General features: G+C 40.1%; 4 protein-coding genes across 10 annotated transcripts in view; 2 read left to right on the forward strand and 2 right to left on the reverse strand.

Moving 5' to 3' along the window:
* The first annotated feature begins 72 nt into the window (after nt 1-72).
* Nucleotides 73-2420, forward strand: LOC105454435 (LDLR chaperone boca). Of its 4 annotated transcripts, none has more exons than XM_011697040.1 (6): nt 73-135; nt 448-716; nt 851-934; nt 1262-1419; nt 1513-1654; nt 2162-2420. In XM_011697040.1, exons 2-6 carry the CDS (start codon nt 561-563, stop codon nt 2219-2221), a joined length of 600 nt encoding a protein of 199 aa, XP_011695342.1. In that variant the 5' UTR covers nt 73-135; nt 448-560; the 3' UTR covers nt 2222-2420. The 4 variants fall into 4 exon arrangements, with proteins under 4 accessions (XP_011695342.1, XP_011695340.1, XP_011695339.1 ...); XM_011697038.1 differs by having other exon boundaries at nt 77-149; XM_011697037.1 differs by having other exon boundaries at nt 83-161.
* Nucleotides 2357-3682, reverse strand: LOC105454434 (mitotic-spindle organizing protein 1-like). Of its 2 annotated transcripts, none has more exons than XM_011697036.1 (2): nt 3546-3682; nt 2357-2793 (listed from the first exon to the last, which is right to left on the reverse strand). In XM_011697036.1, exon 2 carries the CDS (start codon nt 2769-2771, stop codon nt 2529-2531), a length of 243 nt encoding a protein of 80 aa, XP_011695338.1. In that variant the 5' UTR covers nt 2772-2793; nt 3546-3682; the 3' UTR covers nt 2357-2528. The 2 variants fall into 2 exon arrangements, with proteins under 2 accessions (XP_011695338.1, XP_011695337.1); XM_011697035.1 differs by having other exon boundaries at nt 3493-3682.
* A 118-nt stretch (nt 3683-3800) lies between these two features.
* LOC105454437 (HEAT repeat-containing protein 1) lies at nt 3801-13856 on the forward strand. Its single transcript, XM_011697046.1, has 10 exons — nt 3801-3933; nt 4037-4185; nt 5090-5384; nt 5946-6309; nt 6647-9946; nt 10168-10845; nt 11139-11456; nt 11586-12025; nt 12396-12846; nt 13168-13856. Exons 2-10 carry the CDS (start codon nt 4044-4046, stop codon nt 13336-13338), a joined length of 6159 nt encoding a protein of 2052 aa, XP_011695348.1. The 5' UTR covers nt 3801-3933; nt 4037-4043; the 3' UTR covers nt 13339-13856.
* The window catches only part of LOC105454436, a 44603-nt gene continuing 38738 nt past the window's right edge, over nt 13426-19290 (reverse strand). For all 3 annotated transcript variants that reach the window (XM_011697043.1, XM_011697044.1, XM_011697042.1), the window contains one exon: nt 13426-15150. In XM_011697043.1, coding sequence (XP_011695345.1) covers nt 15081-15150 — 70 coding nt within the window. In that variant the 3' untranslated portion in view covers nt 13426-15080. The remainder of the gene's footprint in view (nt 15151-19290) is intronic.

A 19290-nucleotide genomic window follows, 5' to 3' on the forward strand; every position in this document is an offset into this window, starting at 1 on the left:
GCCAGTCCGACGCTGCGATTGGCCGCGCGGCCGTCACGTGACCAGGGATTTTTCTTCCCCTCCATTGGCTCCATTCGGATTTCAGTTGGTATACGCGGCAGTTCGGAGTATGGAGTTTGTGTGAATCGCCGTCGTGTAGTCGCCGAGAGGTTCGACCGAGTGTAATATCGATATTTCCACTTACGATATATGTATAATTTTCACTTCTTTTATTGTTACATTCAAAACTCCGCGAATCGTAATCCCTTGCCAAACTCTTTCTTTTTTTTGTCATTCTGGGGAATGTCCGGAACAGGCCTCGATAACCTCAAAATACTTGTCAATTGGAGTAACGTGACTCCGATTCTGCCGACATTCGAATTGGTCGGAGTGAATCGCTTCGAATGTTCGCTCCGAAGTCGAACGGAAATTCCAATCGAATAACAGAGGGTTCTCTTGAATTTTCAGAGAGTTCACGCCTGTGATCTGTGTGATGTGTTCGTAGCGCGTCGCGACGAATCATTTCCTGGCGAGAAAGAGAGAGAGAGGCGTGTTGAGACTGACCCCGTTGATTGGCAAAAATGGAATCGAGGATTATCGTCCTGGGCCTGTTCGTGCTCTTCGTCGCGATGGCGACGACGTCGGACACCAAGGAGCGGAAGAGGAAATCGTGGAAAGACAAGGATATACGGGACATGACGGACGCCGACCTGGAAAACCTGCTGGATCAGTGGGAAGTATGGGGCTGTTACGTTGCATTCTCAGATAATAGAAAGAAAATATTTGTCTCTCGGCATTGTGTGACTGTTGTACCAGTAGGATATAAAAAAAAGCAACGCGAACGAACTTCTTGATTTATGTAATATCTTAGGAAAACGACGAAACGAACGAACCCCTGGAGCCGGACGAGTTGCCGGAGCACTTGCGGCCTGCCCCAAAGATAGACATATCCAAGGTAATGCATCACAATTTTATCACGCGAGAATATATAGCTGTCGACTTCATGTCCATTTATATTAATAGATTGACTTTAATCTCTAAGTGTAAATTAACTAAAGATTTTAGATTTTAATCTAACTTCAAAGTTAGACTTTAATCTCAATGTAGATTAACTTTAATCCCTCTTAATTTAACTTTCTTTTTCTAAGAATTAGAATTTATTTTCTGAGAATTAAGAATCAAGAGCAAGTTGAACCGAGATATTAAAGTTAATTTACATCTAAAAAACGATCATTAAAGATTAAACAAGTTCGCCTGTTTTAACACATAAAACAATCCACAGATAGACATAAGAAAGCCAGATGGTATACTGGCTCTGAAGAAGGGGAAGAGCATCATGATGTTCATAGATCTTAATTCAAACGTCTCGGAGGAGGAAGCCAATATCGCGACCGGTATCTGGCAGACCGGCCTACAGAACAATCATATCATCGCGGAAAGGTAAGTGTACTGTTACACCCAAATACGGACACTTCAAGAACATTGGCGAGATGGGCGATTAGTAAGAATGTCGAATATGTTTGCTCTGTGCAGGTATCCGATTGAAAATAAACGTTATATATTCATGTTCCACGATGGATCTCAGGCTATTGAGGGCAAGAATTTTTTCCTGCAGCAACCTGAAGTCGCTCACGTCACTGTCGAAGGCCAAACATTTTACCCGCCGCAGAAGGACGTAAGGATAATTATATTGACTGAGACCCTTTTGTAATTTCTAATGGCAGAGTCGTTATTGTCGTTGCGCAGTTTTTTTTTTATCACATATACAGCCTTGAGTTGCCACAAGTGTAACGCAACAAGTAACCACAAATTTACATTCTATATCTGGCAAAAAATAAAAAATAGTCTTCTTAGAAAATAATATTTATCTTTTGAATTTTAATATTTGATTAATCCTCCGAAAAATAAAAATAGTCTTCTTAGAAAATAATATTTATCCTTTGAATTTTAATATTTGATTAATCCTCCTTTGGCCTTTATTGTGAGGCCTTCATTATCTACCTTTTCCAAGAAAATTCCATGAATTTGAAAATGCTTCATACTCGCGGCTAAGGCTGTATAATAATATCCGCGCGATATAAAGATACCAACATTGTTAAGAGTTACTACAGAATAGCGGCCGAGATCCTAGTGTTTGTAAACTTATTTGCGAGAGATAACGTGAACGTTGGTCTCTTTCTAGGGACAACATTCCATACCCGCCGACAAGCCAAAGGCCAAGGAAAGGACAGAAGAGTTGTAATCTCCCCTGGCGCGCGCCACTGCATTTCCGAAACATTTTCCATTAACTTGTCCTTGTACAAAAAAACAAGCATTCTTTCGAGGAATATATATTTTTTTTTCTTCATTTATAATGAATTGTTTTCAGTCGAGTGTGTTAAGTTTATACTGTGCGTTTATTAGTTTGTACAATAAATAAACTATCTTGAATACGCTATCTACATTCGAGAGCATTTATTGAACAACGCAGGATAAATAAATTCCGTAGGAGAGTGGCGGGGGAGGGCAACAACAACAACAACACGGGGACACGTCATACTTGGTCGAATTCACTTGGTCGCGCCAGTCTTGCTGGAGGGCTCCAGCTGTGCGTCGTTCATCGCCCTCACCTCTCGCTGGAGCTCCTTCACCACGGTCGCGAGGGCGTGCGGGTTCACCCCGTTCTCGCACAGCCTGATGCAGATGCTCAGGGTGGTCGGGTCAAGATTTGTATTCAGCAGCTTGGAGATCTGGTACAGGGTCTGAAATGTCTTTCGAGCGGCGTTCACCTGATGGTTCACAGGCTCCGGCATACTGGCTCGCTTCCGGTCCTTTCTAAAAAGAACAAGGGAGGGACTCATTATCGTGTCGATAACCTTTGACTGTATCTAATCAAAAGTTGTCATAATGGACATTTCTCTAACTCGCCAGCATTTTTGGAACAACTTTTATTGCACTCGGAAGTCTTTCTTGATATAAAGTAATCTTTATCTTTGTTAAATTTATTAAAGATTATCTTATTAAAGTAAAGTAATCTTTATTACATTTAATAAAGATAAATATAATAATAAATGTAATAATCTTTATTAAATTTAACAAAACTAAATTAAGAGTTACTTATATTAAGAAAGACTTCCGAGCATAATAAAACTAATTTCAAAAATATATAATAACATGCATTTGAGATAAATTAAATATATATTTTATATAACGTATAAATTATATGAATTTTTAAATATCAGGAGAATATATTCCTTTGGAAATCAAACGTTTCTGAAATTCTGCTCTCTTTCCTTGCTGGGAAATAACTAACAATGCAAACAGTCGATATTTCCAAAAACGAGACGCGTTGTCGCGGACAAATCCTCTTATAATTCCAAGAGTTTAGAAAACGAAATATTTATACGGTATTCGACAAAGCTTTCTTACAATCCGGCACATGAAAGAAAAAAACAGCGTCCAAACGTAAATCGGAGGTTAGCTTAGCCTCTCTCGAGGTGTTTTTTTTTCTTTTTACAACTGAAAACCGTTTACCTATTCGACATTCGTTATACTCTCCCTTGCCTTCGCGCGATTCGAATACTCACTCGTCGAGGTTGGACAGCTTTATTGATAGAAGGTCACGAACATCCGTTGGAAAAAAGGGATCGTCCCGTTCCGAGAAGCTCGCAAAAACCGCGACCGCGACGTGATCAGATGTGATTGTAAACACAACCGGGTTGAGACCGGCGATCTCTCCCGTACACTAGCGCTCCACATCCACGTTTTCAAAAAAGGAACTACGTACCACGTCTATCTTATAACTTTGTCGATCAAATCATAGCACGTGGCTGTGGGGGCACTAGTGTAAATTGCACGCGCGAATCGCGCAATGTTCTTGCACGTGTCTATAGCTTGTAAAGTTTTATTAGTTACAATTAGTTGATATTAACGTTTTGTGAATTAATTTTGTTGTGACTGAAGGAAAATAATTTTGTGAGTTGCTAATTCCTTCCAAAAAAATCGTATTAACTACAGTTTTACAGGTATTTTGCGAGGATGTTAGAGGTTATATCTGTTCTTGCATTTTTTTTTATAGATTAACAATGGCAACGTCGTTAGCAGCACAACTTAAAAAATTGCGAACACCGCAAACAAATTTACTTCTACAGGAGAAAAAGCGTCCTAGCTTGCTATTTGATCCAAAGGAGGCTGCAAATTTGGATAGGGACACTGTGCTGAATATAGGTTAGTTTCTCTCTCATCTCTATTAATAAGTCTATTAAATTTTATACATACATTTTTAGTAAAATTAATATATTTTTAGTAAAATTAATATCATTCAATTTTCTTTATCAATCTATCTTTACCAGTGTCGTTTTTACATTATTTTGATTGTTGAAATAAATAAAAATTATGCTTGAATTTCAATTTATTTCGAATTCTTTGAAATTTAGAAGAGACAATAGTTTACGGCCGGTTGTTACATTTTCGAATAAACTAAGTGATAATTTATTTAATGTCTGTAGAGATAGTGATTTGATACTGCACACATGTTAATTTTTAACAAGAGTGATTGTTGAAAATATTAAGAACTCAATAAATTTGTTTAACGTGTGCTATGCCTCGTCGTTTTTGCATTCTGTTCTGACTTTCTATTCTGGCCGCGTGTATCGTACACAATGTGATAATTGTTTGAATAAATATATTTTCTTAATAAGCCGTTTGGACTTGGCGTGAAACTGTAACACACTATAGATATGTGCTTATTACCTTTCGGAGGAATTGGGCGGTGGGCTATAATATCCTACTCTCAAGAATAAAATAAAATAATTTTCTAAATTCATTTAATAAAATAAAATAAACTAAAAATTAAAATATTACCGAAACCCTTAAGGAACAGAGAAAATCAAAGTCAACGACTTGGCCTGTCCATCTTCAGTTCTCAAGGCTTTCCTTAGGGATTGTAGGAATTTATAATAATAATAATATTTGGATAATATCTCATCTTTTGGTGTTACTCTTTTCATACATTTCATCTTTACAATTTCCTAAATTAAAGAGAATTGTGCTTCTAAATTGTAAGGAGAGAAGTACTCATGAAGAAATATTTTGTTATTATTTGACCTCATAGTTTCTTATGTGTTCTCAGGTCAGAGTGGTCTGGAGGAATTACAGAAGCTCTCGTCAGTATTTGATGAATTTCATGGCACGCTGTTTGCCCAGAGCTCTGTAAACTTCGAGAGAGCGATCCAGAATGTTATGTTAAATAAGCAATTGGATGCGGAGATCGCGAAATTTTTGTTATTAGCGACTCCCTACTTCTTACTGAATGCCTGCCACAAAGCTCTTGAGTGGCTTGTATTCAGATACCACATTCATCAGTACAATCGAGAGCAGTTTATTCTTCTGATTCTGCCGTATCACGAGACTCGCATGTTTGTTAGGTATGTATTATTAAAACTCCATATTTTTCTATCTAAAGTTGACTTAAACATCGATATTATACGTATAGCAAAATATATGTTGCAGATAATTTACATGTATTAAAAAATATCAAATTTTTATTACCATAATTATATATATGAAATATGAGTTTGTCAGTCAATATTATATTTCTTTATTTACAATTTCCAACTTATAATAAAACGAGATATATAAGTGAAGAATGAGATCGAGCCTGAAACCTATTGACTACAGTTAATTTTACAATTCTTAATGTCCTCTGGCAAAAGACGCAGAATTAAAATTAAAAAATATTTTAGGAGCATATTACTATAATATTTTATTAGATATTAGATTGGGAAAGATACTTTAATTTTAGTTTTATGAAAAATATTTTTTTTTATTTATCTGCACTTTAGTTTTACTTTAATTCTTAATCTATTCTTATTTTCTTTATGAAAAATATTTTTTTAATTTATCTGTTACTACTTTCTTATACGCATTCTCAATACATGTTTGTCTTCAAAGCAATTAATTAAAAATCTACAATTCTGCCCTTTCAGAGCCCTGCAACTGATAGACCTGTCAGACGAGAGCGATAAGTGGCATTGGTTGGCGCCAATGCAGAAACGCGGTATAATTCTGTCTTCCGCAATTCTTGTTGAACGTTTGATCTCGGATAAAGGATTCTTGAAGACGCTATGTACTCATGTGGTATTTGCCACGAAGACTTATTCCGATCAGGCATCTTGTCTGACCACTTTGTATGCGTTTTACACTACTGCAATGTTAGGTGTAATCGAACTAGTATCCATCACTGAGGTCCAGGTGAACTATCTGCTGCCAACTCTTCTTCATGGCTTGAAAAGCCCCATTCTTGATTTCGCTGCCAGCAGCTATATGATCATTGCGAAACTGATAACGAAGGTAAGTTACCTCTGTCTTAATTATACATTTGACTTTTTTTTAAATGTTTCTGTCTTAAAACTTGAACGAGTAATTTTAGTTTCGCAATACGTTGTTAAAAAATTTAATTTATATTTTATGTACCATATTTTTTTACCATAGTCTCTTATTTACCATATTATGAATCAATTTGTAAATAAATATTAAAAATATCAAAATTATATAAATTCGAGGTTTTATAATATATCAGATAAACAAAAAAATAAATATTTTTCATCAATTTGTCAATAAATATTAAAAATATAAAAATTATATAAATTCGAAGTTTTATAATATATATTATATTATAAATCTACAGGCGAAATTGAATGGTGACACCATGGAGAAGTTGTTGTTGATGACGTTCAAGAATACGCATCTGAAACAGGAGGCTACCATTTTTCTGCTCCATCTTTATCAATCTCCGATTAATCGTTTGACCGTTGTACCGCAAAGTTTGGTCCTACAATTGTCCGAACTACCTTGGTTTGTTGAAACGGTTGCGACGATTCATTCGAGTATTAACGCGTCACGCTTTACTGTGTCCTTTCTTCAAGCAGCTTGCCAGCTCGTCGCCGAGAATCCTAAAGACACCAGCAGTGTGCAGAACACGATCGGCAATCTGTTGGAACACATTAGACTCGATAACGACGCGGTAGACGCCATTCTGTCTGATGTACTGACATGCGAATTCTTTAGGAATGAAACTTCTAGGAGTGCGAAAGACTTCCTAGCTAGATTCTATCAGAGTTTCGAGCGCAGCTACCCGGAGATTTTTGACAGGTATCTAAAGAAGTTGATGAAGCAGGGCGAGAGTAACGAAAACGCTAAACAGGCATTACGTTTTCTCACCTCGTGGCCCTTTGGCACCAAAGACACGCAGGAGTCCGTTGAGATCTTGGACAAACTGATGCACATCAGCGCTGCCCAACGAGTGATTGCTCTCGAGGTCCTTGCCAAGAACAACGTGAACGTGTCCGAGAGCTTTCGCAGTATAATGGCGAGTACTCTTCAAGCCAGATTCTACGATGACGACGTGAATGTCATAAGGACTCTGCTGTCCTTTCCCACGAGGAAACTGATTGGCTTATTACCCACCGACACTCTGGTGGACGAGTTATTGATCCTGTTGTCGACGTGTCACACGGCATCGAGGAAAGTGTTGGCCAAACCAGCTCTGAGAATACTTTTGGATCTTTGTGAAGAGAGCGACGACACGAACGTGTTCATCACGGCTCTACCGTACTTATTTCCAGCGACAAACGAGGACGTGGAGGTCGCTATGGAAGTTCTCCGTTCGAATTTCGCTAGAAATAACTTGTATATGCGGCACGTGATGGAGGACGTTGGCAGATCTAAAGTGAACGCGGAAGCGGTGTCTTCCGCCGCTTTTCACAACATCTTGAACTACGCGTTGCTACCGCCCACGGAGAATATATTGAATTCCATGCGGCAACAGATCTCGCACGGCGATGCGGCGTCGCTGTTCTTCAATCTGATCCTACTGGGATCGGTCTGCAGGGTGCCCGTGGGCGCGATGCCGGCGAAAACTGCGCGAGACGTCATCGAGATGGCCACGGAGATGATAAAGACGTACTCGCGCGTTAAGCTGCTGCGCGACTGCAACAACATTACCGGCAACAACATTCAGATGGCTGTGAAGCTCACGTCCGAGGGAATCTTGCCGCTCCAGGTGGGCACGTACGTCCTTGAAATGGTGCACAGGCGGCTGAACATCAAGTCCGAGTCGAAACTCGACTTCGACAACAACGTGGAACGAAGCAATCTGATCTTGCGGCTCCTAGAGATGTTCATCGAGGGCATGGACAATCGCCATTGGCGGAAGCACTACTCCAGATGTCTGCAGATCTTCTTCCAGCTGCATTTTGCCACAGTGAAGGATCTCATCTGCTTTCTCGCGCAGTTCTACGCGGAACCCGTGAAGACGAAGACGTCCTACCACTGTCTGCAGATTTCCCTGTTACTGCTGAATCAGTGTAAATCCGTCCATTGGGCATTCCAAGATCAAGACTTCGTGATCAATCTGCTGCTTTCACTGGCAAGACGTAACAACGAGTGCAGAAGAGTGGCGGTGGACATTTTGAAGAAGCTAACGCAGACCTTTAATCTCAGCGCGGAACCGTTCTTCGCGCTGCTGCAGAAGCTGGCGACGAAGAGCGGAGAGATTTGCAGCGATCCCGACGATCTTGCATTCAACTTCTACTTCTTCCTCTCCCCGGATCCGCATGTGTCTCGTCAGATAAAGGAGCACAAGAAATTGCAGCAGGCTCAGAAATTATTATTCGACGTGGTGACGCAGCAGAACGAAGTGTCGAAGATCCCGCTGAATCGAAGATCGCAACTTCTCGACATCCTGGTGAACGTTAACAGTACCGAAATCCTTCGGCAGCTGGCCCCGATGGGTCTTCAGCTTCTACAAAAGTTAGCGGAGGATCCAAAGAATCGGTCGGCCGGTAGTGCCTTGCGAAACATATTGGATCGTTTTACCATAAACACCATTGATGCCCTCAAGGACGAACGAGTGTGGTCGCTCTTCACGACGTGCACCCTGCAGCACGAACCCTGCGCGGTTTTGGAAAACGGCGAACGAATCTCGCCGAGCGTTATCGTGCTGAAACGGATCGACGTGCTCTTCGACGCGATGTCCCGTGATCTCCAAGTGAGCATCCTGTCGAAAATGCTGGACGTGATGATCGATTGCGAGATCAGCAACGTGGTGTCCGTCGCTGGCAAGACGCTTCGTCGATTGCACATAGACGCGACGATCCTGGTCTCCGAGTTGGAGGCCATGAAACTGAGCGGCCAGATTCGGGAGGAGCCGGGCGTGGAGACGACGTCGAGGAAGCGGAAGATGCGGCAGAGCCAAATCCGACTGTCGCACCCGGCGATGGTTCACAGTCGGCCGTGGAAGCGCGGTGTCGTTCTGCTCGAGTTCGCCGAACGCGCTGACAACATTAAACGCGAAGAACTGCTCTACGGTATACTGTTCGACTTGCTGAACGTTTGCCTGAGCCTGGAGGAGCAGAGCCCCGTGGAGTACACGAATCAGCTGCTCCTTTCGATGATCTTTTGGATGATGAAGAAGGAACTGCCGGTACGCGACGCCGACACGCAGATCGCCCTCATTGTCAAGTGTATCAGAACGTCGCGCAATCCCCAGACGCATCATCACGCGCTGCTGGTGCTGGTAGAATTCCTGAGGAACATGAATGTGCAACACGCCCTCCTTAATCTCATGCCGATTTTCACGTTCATGGGCAGCACGATCGTGCGGCAGGACGACGCTTACTCCATTCAGATCATCTCCAAGACTCTGGAAACGGTGGTGCCGATCATAAACGCGGCCGACGATGCGACGCATGCCTGCGAATTGCTGAGGACCTTTATCATCTCGTTGCCTCACATTCCCGAGCACAGGCGGATGCCGCTCTTCGTCAAACTGCTGCAGCTCCTCGGCAATCATCTGCATTTGTATTACCTGCTGACTTTCGAGAGCCACGTGATGAAGATCGCGAGCCAGAAAACCGAACGTCCCACGCAATGGCTGGATTTCGCTTGTCAGGTGTCTCAGGAATTTCCGCCGCATCGGTTGCTGCAGGTCAGTTCTCGAAAATCATTTTGACTTGGGATTTAGAAAATAATAATTTTTTTTTATAAAGTTTTAATGACACAATATGTTTCAGTAATGTGATTTTCTTTGAAAAGGATAATTATTTTCTTTTCTTTTAAATTATTTTATTTTTTTTTAAAGATAATTATTTTAATTTATTTTTTATTATCCAGAGATATAACGAAAAACTTTCCCGATTTCTGTTTTAGATTTGCACGAAGGTAATCCAGTTTGTCAAGGTCTTGCCAATCGATCTTGAGGAAGAGCAGGGCAGAAGAGAGGCGATAAAATTTCAGTACAAAAATATTTATGACGTGACCAAGACCACGCCGAAAAGCCTTCGGCACTACAAGATCACGGCTGTGCAGTTTCTCAGTAACCTCCTGTCGTCCGAGGACTTTATCAATCGTGTGGCTGTGTTGAACGAGGAGGAGGCGAACAACTTGAACGAGTACTGCGATCATCTGGCGATCGAGTTGATCCTGCTGATTCAGACCGTCTCAAAGATCGCTGACCAGCATCAAAACAAGCCAAGCGCCAAGTACTGGAAGGTGTTACTGCATCATTTGTACGACGTGTTGGATTTAGTGAACAATCTGCTGCCGAACACCCTGTTCCTTCAGAGTGTCAAGAACCTTCTGAAGCATGAATTGCTACCGGTGAAGAAGAAAGCTCTGGAATTGCTGAACGCAAGATTGCTTCAGAAGAAATTTGGTGAGGAGGTTTACGTGGATCTTCTGAGCTTGATCGAACCTTTGGCGGACTTCTTCAATGTTGACGTAAAGGTTGACAATCAGGAACAAGAGATCGTACAACAGACAGTGTTAATATCTTTGAAGCTGCTGGCGAAGTTGCTGGCCGTTGATCGGCCTGCCGTTTTTAGACCGGTATGTACATTTATTTAAAGTAAACTTCAAGTAAAATTTAAAGTAAAAAAAGTAAAGTAAGTTTTTAATTCAATTTTGATATTTTTAACGACATTTTGGTAACTTATTCATTAATTTTTCGTAGAAATCATTTCAATATTATTATTACTTATAATTAGTATAATTTCTATATGTATATTACTAGGCCATGATTACTATGGCCTAGTGATATTTAATAATACAGTGCTCTACTATAATATTATTTAATATAATTACTTTTTTTTAACTTTATGTATATTAATGATTGTCCACAGATTTTGGACGTAACAACAGATTTATTGCGATCGAAGAATGGTCCAGTGTTAGCCAATGCAGCGTTGTGCGTAGCAGAATTATGCAGTTCAATGCGAACGCACGCCCTGTACTCGCTGAATAAGTTCGTGCCAGCAATTTTGCAGTTACTAAAAACCCATTGTCATCAGAATGTGCCGGATGTAATAGTCATCAGTATTGTGAGTGCTTTGCAGAAGATAGTGGAGTCTCTGGGAAATTTCCTGTCGCTCTACTTGGATCAACTTTTGTCCGAATTAACGATATTGAGCTCTCAGTACATCAACACAGATCATCCTAAGGTACGCGTTTGATTTTTTCCTGCCACGTATTGTGACATATTTCAGTTTCTATCGCAGAAATTTTTTTGGCACCGTTGGTTTTTTTTTCTTTTTTTGAAACTTAATCATTTTTTGTTTATGTATTTGCAGGCCGTTATCGTTATTTCACGACTGAAGGCAACAACGCAGAAATTATCCAGTTGCATACCTCTGCGCGTGCTGCTGCCAGCTGTTCACGGAACCTATCAGATGCTGTTAGAAAAGAAAACTTATAGGTGTATACCGTCATTGATGAGCGTGCTAGCCGAGTCCTTTGACAGCGTGCCCCCGGCGGAGCTAAAGGTGGAGGTCGACAATCTCGCCAATTTCTTCCTCGAAGTTCTTCAATTCCGCGAAAAATTCGAGGAGACGAATAACGACGCGCAAGTCACATTAAAAGATATTGTCGCGATCGAAGAAAGCGCCAGCAAGGCGTTGGTAGCATTGCTCTTGAAGTTGAGCGAGGTAACATTTAGACCGTTGTACGATAAACTCTATGGATGGGCAGCGAATAACACACAGCACAAACAGCGAAATATAACGTTCTACAGGTATGAACAATGGAAAATTAGTCCACTAAATTATAGTTCAATCTGATTCTCAAGGCAGTTACAATTCTTGCTAATTAAATACTTAAATTGATCTATAATTATGTTAATATTGCAAATATTATATTAAGCTATAATAATAATAATAAGACTAAGTATTTTTGGTTTTAAGTAATTGAAAGAAATATCAATGAATTTTTAATGTCATAGATTAGATGCAATTTTAAAAGCTTTAAATATACATATAATTATTCTTTAACACGACAAATTTGACAAATTATTCTAATCTATTGGAAATATAGCAAATTAACGAAAAAAAAATCTTGTATTCAACAATTCTTACAAAAGGCGTGACTTTAATTTCTTTTTTTAGACTATCGGCAAATATAGCAGAATGCTTGAAGTCTCTATTCGTTCTGTTCGCTGGACTTTTCTTGAAGCATGCGGCATCGTTACTGAGCAGCAACAACATGTTTATAACAGACACCCCACAGGAATTGACGCTTCCTGACGAATCCAGCAGAATTGAGCTAGTAGAGGCGATTCTGCTGACGCTTCACCGGGTGTTCAGTTACGACGTGCATAACTTCATCGTTGAGGACCGGTATGAGATTCTCATGCAACCTATAGTGGATCAAGTGGAAAACACGATGGGCACGAGAGAAGAATACGAGAGTCGAGCCAGCCAGCTCATCGTACCTTGCATAGCTTCCTTCGCTAGTGCCATTTCCGACGATTCGTTACACAAGCAACTGGTCTATCAGATACTGCTGAAAACGAGGCACGCAAAGCCTTACGTCAGGAGCACAGCTTTGAATGCATTGGTAAGATCGAATATGATGATTAAGTTGAATTTGGATAATGTAAAAAGTTACTGTGCCGTAGAATTTCTATTTTTATTGTTTTAAACTTTGGTGATATATATACAATAAACGATTGTTATATAAACGAATTCAAGTTATATATGCATTCAAATAAAATTCAACAAAGAATTTTTGTTAAAAACTGTTTATGCAACTTATATACTTACGCTTGATCATAATTTACGAAAAAATTAGACTGTTGCACTGTGATTTTTTCTCGCATTTTAAACTCATTTAAATTATGTTTTATTTTACTTTCGATTATTTGCTATTGCGATCTAGGTGGAAATTGCAAGAAAACTGGGCGAAGATTTCATGCCGTTATTACCGGAAACAGTACCATTCCTGGCAGAGATGTTGGAAGACGAAGACGAAGCTACAGAAAAGTGTGCTCAGAATGCTGTCCGGACTTTAGAAGAAATTTTAGGAGAGCCTTTGCAGAAATATTTTTAAACTTATCCAAATGTGAATTAGCCTATAAATATGTAAATATGTATGCAGTTTTGTCTACAAGTCTACAAAAAAGTCTACAAACAAATGTGAGTTTATATAAAATATGTATTTATATAAAATATATTCATACATGTTTTATTTCTCTTGCACAATTTCTGGCTATATTTTTCATGTTGCTGGCGAATTTGCTAGCTTTTGACCTCGTCTTACTATTTTTAAAATTAGTATTTTTAAAATTAGTACATTTATCATTTTAATAAACTTCATAAGAATATATATATAGTAAATTTAAGATTTACGAAGAGCTTCTGAATTTGATCAAACCTTTGACTTCTTTGAAATAAAAGTTGAGAGTCAGCAGTAAAAGATCACACATATCAGATAGATAAAAGATAGTGTTAATATTTTTCATGTTGCTGGCGAATTTGTTAGCTGTTGACTGTCCTGCTATTTTTAAAATCAGTATGTACATTCATTATTTTAATAAACTAAGAATATGTATGGACTTCAGAATCGAACTATGGACTCCAATAAATAATGGTTGACGCAGAGCTAATCCTTCATCCCATGATATGTGCTGTTAAAAGTTTATGTCTATTGGAAATTACAGGTCTGAAAACTTTAACAATGTTATTACGAAAACATTTGTTTATTTTTAACTTATCTACAATCTTGGACGAAGTATAGAATATATTATTTCCTTACAATTATAATACAGAGTAACGTAAATATGCGTGTATTAAGACGTAACTGCATAATAAGCCTTATAAGTATGGACTGGCAATGTGCTATAGTTTCTGTATAAGAAGCAGCGTCCGGAGAAGATTGAAGAGAGAAAACGTACTTTTTAATAGTTTCTCTTTCTCAAAGTGTCCGGAAATATACATTGCGCATTTCAGTGAAACGTGCGGCGCGTTGATCACACAACCTATGCAAGCACAATGAAAATGTATGCATCAATCAGAATAGATAATAGGGGATCAATATACATATAATATGGGTCAACATGCCTGAAACGTACTTCTGAACACTTTTAAAAAGAGAAATTACGGACACGTATTTTGCCTCTATTGCCAACCCCATATTTATAAGGTCTATGCGTAATAGGCTTGCGAATTACATGGCGTTGAACCAACATAGTCCGTTTACTTAAAACGCTTTCAGACAGCTTTGAGACATTGGGCCTTAATCTTGGCAGCGTAAATTGCTCTAATCGCGCAGCTGTATTTTTTGAACATTATTTCTTGAAACAAATTCTGGCGAGCGCGGTGCATTGAATGATGGATTCGTTAAAGTGAAAATGACAATCAATCGGATACGCTCAGCGGTAAATGTGCGAGGAAAAAAATGTGCAGCGTTTCGACTGTATTCTTCGCGCATTTTTAGCGTTCAGCGTAACGTCGTCCAATCTCGAATTTTTTTCATTTCTCCAAATTAATGCGGCTGCACGAGGGAAAGATCTCGCGAATTCGAGTAACCACATGTTCTGCGCTGCTAGGTGCACGGCGTGATGCACGCGCACACGCGACTTCGCTGCAGCGAAAAGAGGCGTCTGTCCTCGCTTTTTCGAGCGCGCAGCTTTTCAGCAAATTGCACGGGATCATCGCGAGAACCTCGGAGTCCTTCGGGAATCGATCCTGCTGGGACGTCTTCGCGATGACCTCCAAACTTCACGTGGACATCGATGACGACTTCTCGTCGGTACCGATGGCCACGCGTGCGATTAGCCCGGACCCCTAAAATCACACGTTGGGTACGTCAGTTGGGCCCTGAAGAGCCATCTCTTCGCCCTGCGTCGTGGCCGAGAGCTTTCTGAAAACAGAAAACAAGAGACTTGTTTATGCCTTGCCTTCTACGCCGCTTATATTTCGTTCAATTAAATTTCTGCTTCCAATTTCTCGTAATATTTCGATAAAAATTGTAACGATAATATTGTGTATAATAAAGGAAATATTTGACCTTTTCTAACAATTTTACGCGTTGAATATTTTATGCATTTATCAGATTCTTGTGAAACTTTTAACACTTTTGCAATCAGTAATAAACAAACTCTTGTTTTATTTTATTTTTTCACGTAACTTCGTTTCTCTTATTCTATATCGTATTTCTTTTTATTTACATACATATTTTATAGATGAAATAAAGGAAGAAAAAGAATACGAAAAAAATGACTGAACGCTAAATTTTCATTGCCTGTAATACGTAGATACATTTTAATTAAGAGGTTTTAAGCTATTTAATTTTTACACTAACGAGTTTTTATTCTAAGAGATTGAATTGTTATTATTACATTCCTTATTTAATAATTAAGAGGAGTGAATATTGCAATTTTAATTTAATTTCGTAGCTTTCTATTTCCATTATCTTTTGAGTGATACTAATTACCGTGGGTTTACACTGTTAAATCTATAGTGTTAAACTGAACATTATTTAAGTCGCTACTGCTCCTACTTAATAAATAGTTATTTTTTACTAAAACAATGGAGTTAAATAATTTAAAACAGGTCAAATTTAATCCAAATTTAACTTAAATTCTATTGTTTTATTTAAAAGTAACTAGATTGTTTTAGTTAAAAATAATTATTTATTAAGTAGGAACAGTGGCGACTTAAATAAGGTTCAATTTGACACAATAGATTTAACAGTGTAGCAAATCAGTTAAGCGATATAAATAATTATAAACATTTCCATTATTTATTAGACACCTGAATGTTATTTGCTCTTTTCTACATCGAATGCTGTGAAAAATTCACTATTGACTCGATTATCTGATGTCTAAAAGAATCAGATTTCATATAATATCCAAACAGATAGAAAAAAATATAATTTCAAAAATCGTAATACATTCTAGTTGTGCGTCTTTCGCCAAGGCTTCTTCCTCGTCAAGCCGACTATTTTTATGCCGCGTCCGCGATGATTTGCATGATGTATTTACAATGCACTCCTCGTATCAGTCAATAAAGCGCGTAATACATGCGGTATCCGAAGAGAATCTGCCCGCGCCTTCGCCATATATCAATCAGATCGCGACGTCGAATTAGCGAATTCAGGCCGAAGTTCTCTGCCGAAGCTCCCAGAACGCATCACGTGTTACTGCACGAATTAAATGCAACGCTAACGCGCCCGTGAGAACGCGTGCAACACATCAGCTCGCTCGCTCGGAAATTAATTTCAAACGTACATAATTCATAGGAATGTATCGCACCGAGATAAACGTTCGTATGTACGTTGATCCCGCGCAGCGCGACCGCAAGTGTTTACGTTGCGCGACGCGCTCCGATGTGCCTGGCACGCGGCGTGTGTTTATTTTTTTTTTGTAGCGTACGACGCGCGGCGTGCGGCTGTCAGCTGACAGCTCGGCGAGCGCACCAACTGTCATTCGCGTAACGAGGCTCGAGCAGGTTGGCGCTCACAAGCAGTCTGCCTAATTTATGTCAAAATTTAGAACAGAAACTCTACTTATGTAATTTATACTTTAACATACATACATATATATATGTTTGTATACCTTTTCTCTGAATCTGAATCAGTGGAGAAGTACTGAAAAATCACTGATTGCGCGCGGTACCTACAATCTGACTATATAATTTCACTAATAATCTAATAATTAAACTATTGATATTTTTTTAATCTACAATTTCACTGATTAACAGTGAAATACTTGGGACTGATGCAATCCAATGAATAATTATTGATAATCAGTGACAATATGCACTGATTCAGATTTAGAGAGCTAACATATATATATTTCTCATTTTGATATCTCAAACATATTTATTTAATGCACGGTATAATTATTGTATTATTATTATCATTGCATTTGGAATCCCCGACAAGAATTGTGCATCGTTTGAAATAAAGAAATCCTTGGATTTGTCCGAAAATCAGGGATCGGTAAAATAACAAATATAAAATATATTCCAGAAACCTATTTAAAATAAAATATCGCAGGGGCCAATAAAAAACTGATACGACTTATTTAAAATGATAAATGTAAAATAGATTTCAAAAATTATATTTAAAATATTAAATATACCAGAAGAAGCTATTTAAAATAATAAATACTAATAATAACTCTTCTACTTTTTGTTATTTAAAATATATATTTTAAATAATGTTATTTTAAATACGACCGACCCCTGCCGAAAATTAATTTGACAGGCGCGAAATATTCCGCAGTGCATCGTGCTTTGTAAAAGTCGACTGTATGTACATACGTGTTTACATTAGGCGATATATTGTTTTGCACGCGGCGAATGCTATTAATTACTTCTTGCAGCGAAGGCTTAAAGATGCTTAAGGTAGCGTCTCTGACCCGGGCCTCCTCCTCCTATACGGGCGACGATCATTTCCTCGATCCAGCAAACGCACTAGGTATTTAGCGATGCGCACGAGATTCATTCAGCGGATCTGAAGGATCTGAAGACCTGCGGCTCGATCGTCCGCCAGTTTCGCCCCCGAAGCGCGGAGCGGCGCGGAGGTCGCGGAGTCGCGGGGCGGAGGCGGAGTAGCGAAGCGAATTCGCGAAGGACCGAGCCGGCGAGAGTGGAGCGGTGCACGTGCGATGCACCGAGCTGATGTATGTACATAAAGTAAACATACATGCGTGCGATCGTTTGCTTAGTGGTATGTAAGGAATTTCATGGGATTCGCACGTTCAGAATACGCGCGCGCGACGCCGAATTTGTTGTTGGATCGCGCGCACTTTCGATCGAATTCTTAACCTAACAATAAGTACAAGTCGAAGTCGCGTCGCCCCCCCCCGTCCCCCCCGCGGTATGGCATCGGTGTGAAGTTGCCCCTTCCCCCCTCCCCCCCTCCCGCTGCGTGGCATCGGTGTGAAGATGTCGCGTACTCGAATTTTTCGGCCATTATCGCCATTAACGCGATCGCGGAGTAAGCAAACGGATCGGGCGTCGAGTCGTGCGAAGGTCGTGGGCGTCGCGACGCGTTTAATTGGTATAAAGCCGTGGCTTGATATTCGTCGATCGCGCGTGTGGCGTGTATAATACTCGGCCATTTTTACGCATCGGCGGAGATCGGTCGAGATGCGTGTAATTTCGCGAGATTTTACACGGTCGGGGGCGTCCATTAGCCGGCCGGCGTCGGTCAGATAGAATCGGCCTGCTCGTTACAAGCACGAAGTAGCAGAGCGACATTAATATAAAGTTTACTTTGATTGCGATTATAAAATGCGAGCGTGGCGTCGGTGCGAAGATTTTTTTCCCGTGTTCGAATTTCTCGGCCGTCGACGGAATCGCGGATCGTTTACGAAGAAACGGATCGGCCTGCCGATGACCGCGTGCAGCGTTAACGTCGCGCGGGCGTCGCGGCGCGTTTTAATTAAGTAGGGGCCGTGACTTGATACTCGTCGTTCGCGCGTGTATTCGGCCATTTTTACGCATCGGCGGATCAGAGATCGCGATGTGTATCTCGCGCGGCGTCCACTAGCCGCCCGCGGGCGGCGGCGTCGGTCAGAGAAACGGTGTGCTCGGCTATATAAGCACGAGGCAGCAACATTAACACAAAGTACATTTTGTTTGCAATTATAAAACGCGAGTGTGCATCATTTTCTTTCCGAAATAAGTGCGCGGAAATAAGTGCGCGGAAGTGTTGTTAGCGTCGGAATTAGTGCGCGCGAGATCGTAGTAATTAATTATAGTATTTTCGCGAAAGTGTTTATGTGCGGGTGTCCTGGACCAGGCCGTGGAGGAGTGCATGCAGTAGCCACGAAGAGAGAGAGAGAGAGGAGGAGGAGGCCCGGGAAGGCGTCCGGCAATGGCGGAGCAGCAACGAGGTACGCAATCTACAATAGTAGTTTATGTATTATCTCACTACTTTTTTTTCATATTTTCTACTAGCTTGTTAAGTTTTTGAGAGATAAAGCAGACCTGTCCAAAAAAATCTCGAGTCGCGAGCCGAAACGCTACCCCCAGATCGGAAGAGCACACG

This window comes from Wasmannia auropunctata, unplaced genomic scaffold (assembly GCF_000956235.1).
Source record: "Wasmannia auropunctata unplaced genomic scaffold, wasmannia.A_1.0 LD335985.1, whole genome shotgun sequence".
In the NCBI taxonomy this organism is placed as follows: Eukaryota; Metazoa; Arthropoda; class Insecta; order Hymenoptera; family Formicidae; genus Wasmannia; species Wasmannia auropunctata.

Excerpts from the sequence above, each read along its gene's own strand:
- LOC105454435 (XM_011697040.1), top strand. The coding sequence starts at position 561 with ATGGAATCGAGGATTATCGTCCTGGGCCTGTTCGTGCTCTTCGTCGCG. Across the intron at positions 935-1,261 it reads CAAAGATAGACATATCCAAG|ATAGACATAAGAAAGCCAGA; the intron begins GTAATGCATCAC and ends AACAATCCACAG. Across the intron at positions 1,420-1,512 it reads AATCATATCATCGCGGAAAG|GTATCCGATTGAAAATAAAC; the intron begins GTAAGTGTACTG and ends TGCTCTGTGCAG.
- LOC105454437 (XM_011697046.1), top strand. The coding sequence starts at position 4,044 with ATGGCAACGTCGTTAGCAGCACAACTTAAAAAATTGCGAACACCGCAA. Across the intron at positions 4,186-5,089 it reads GGACACTGTGCTGAATATAG|GTCAGAGTGGTCTGGAGGAA; the intron begins GTTAGTTTCTCT and ends ATGTGTTCTCAG. Across the intron at positions 10,846-11,138 it reads GGCCTGCCGTTTTTAGACCG|ATTTTGGACGTAACAACAGA; the intron begins GTATGTACATTT and ends GATTGTCCACAG.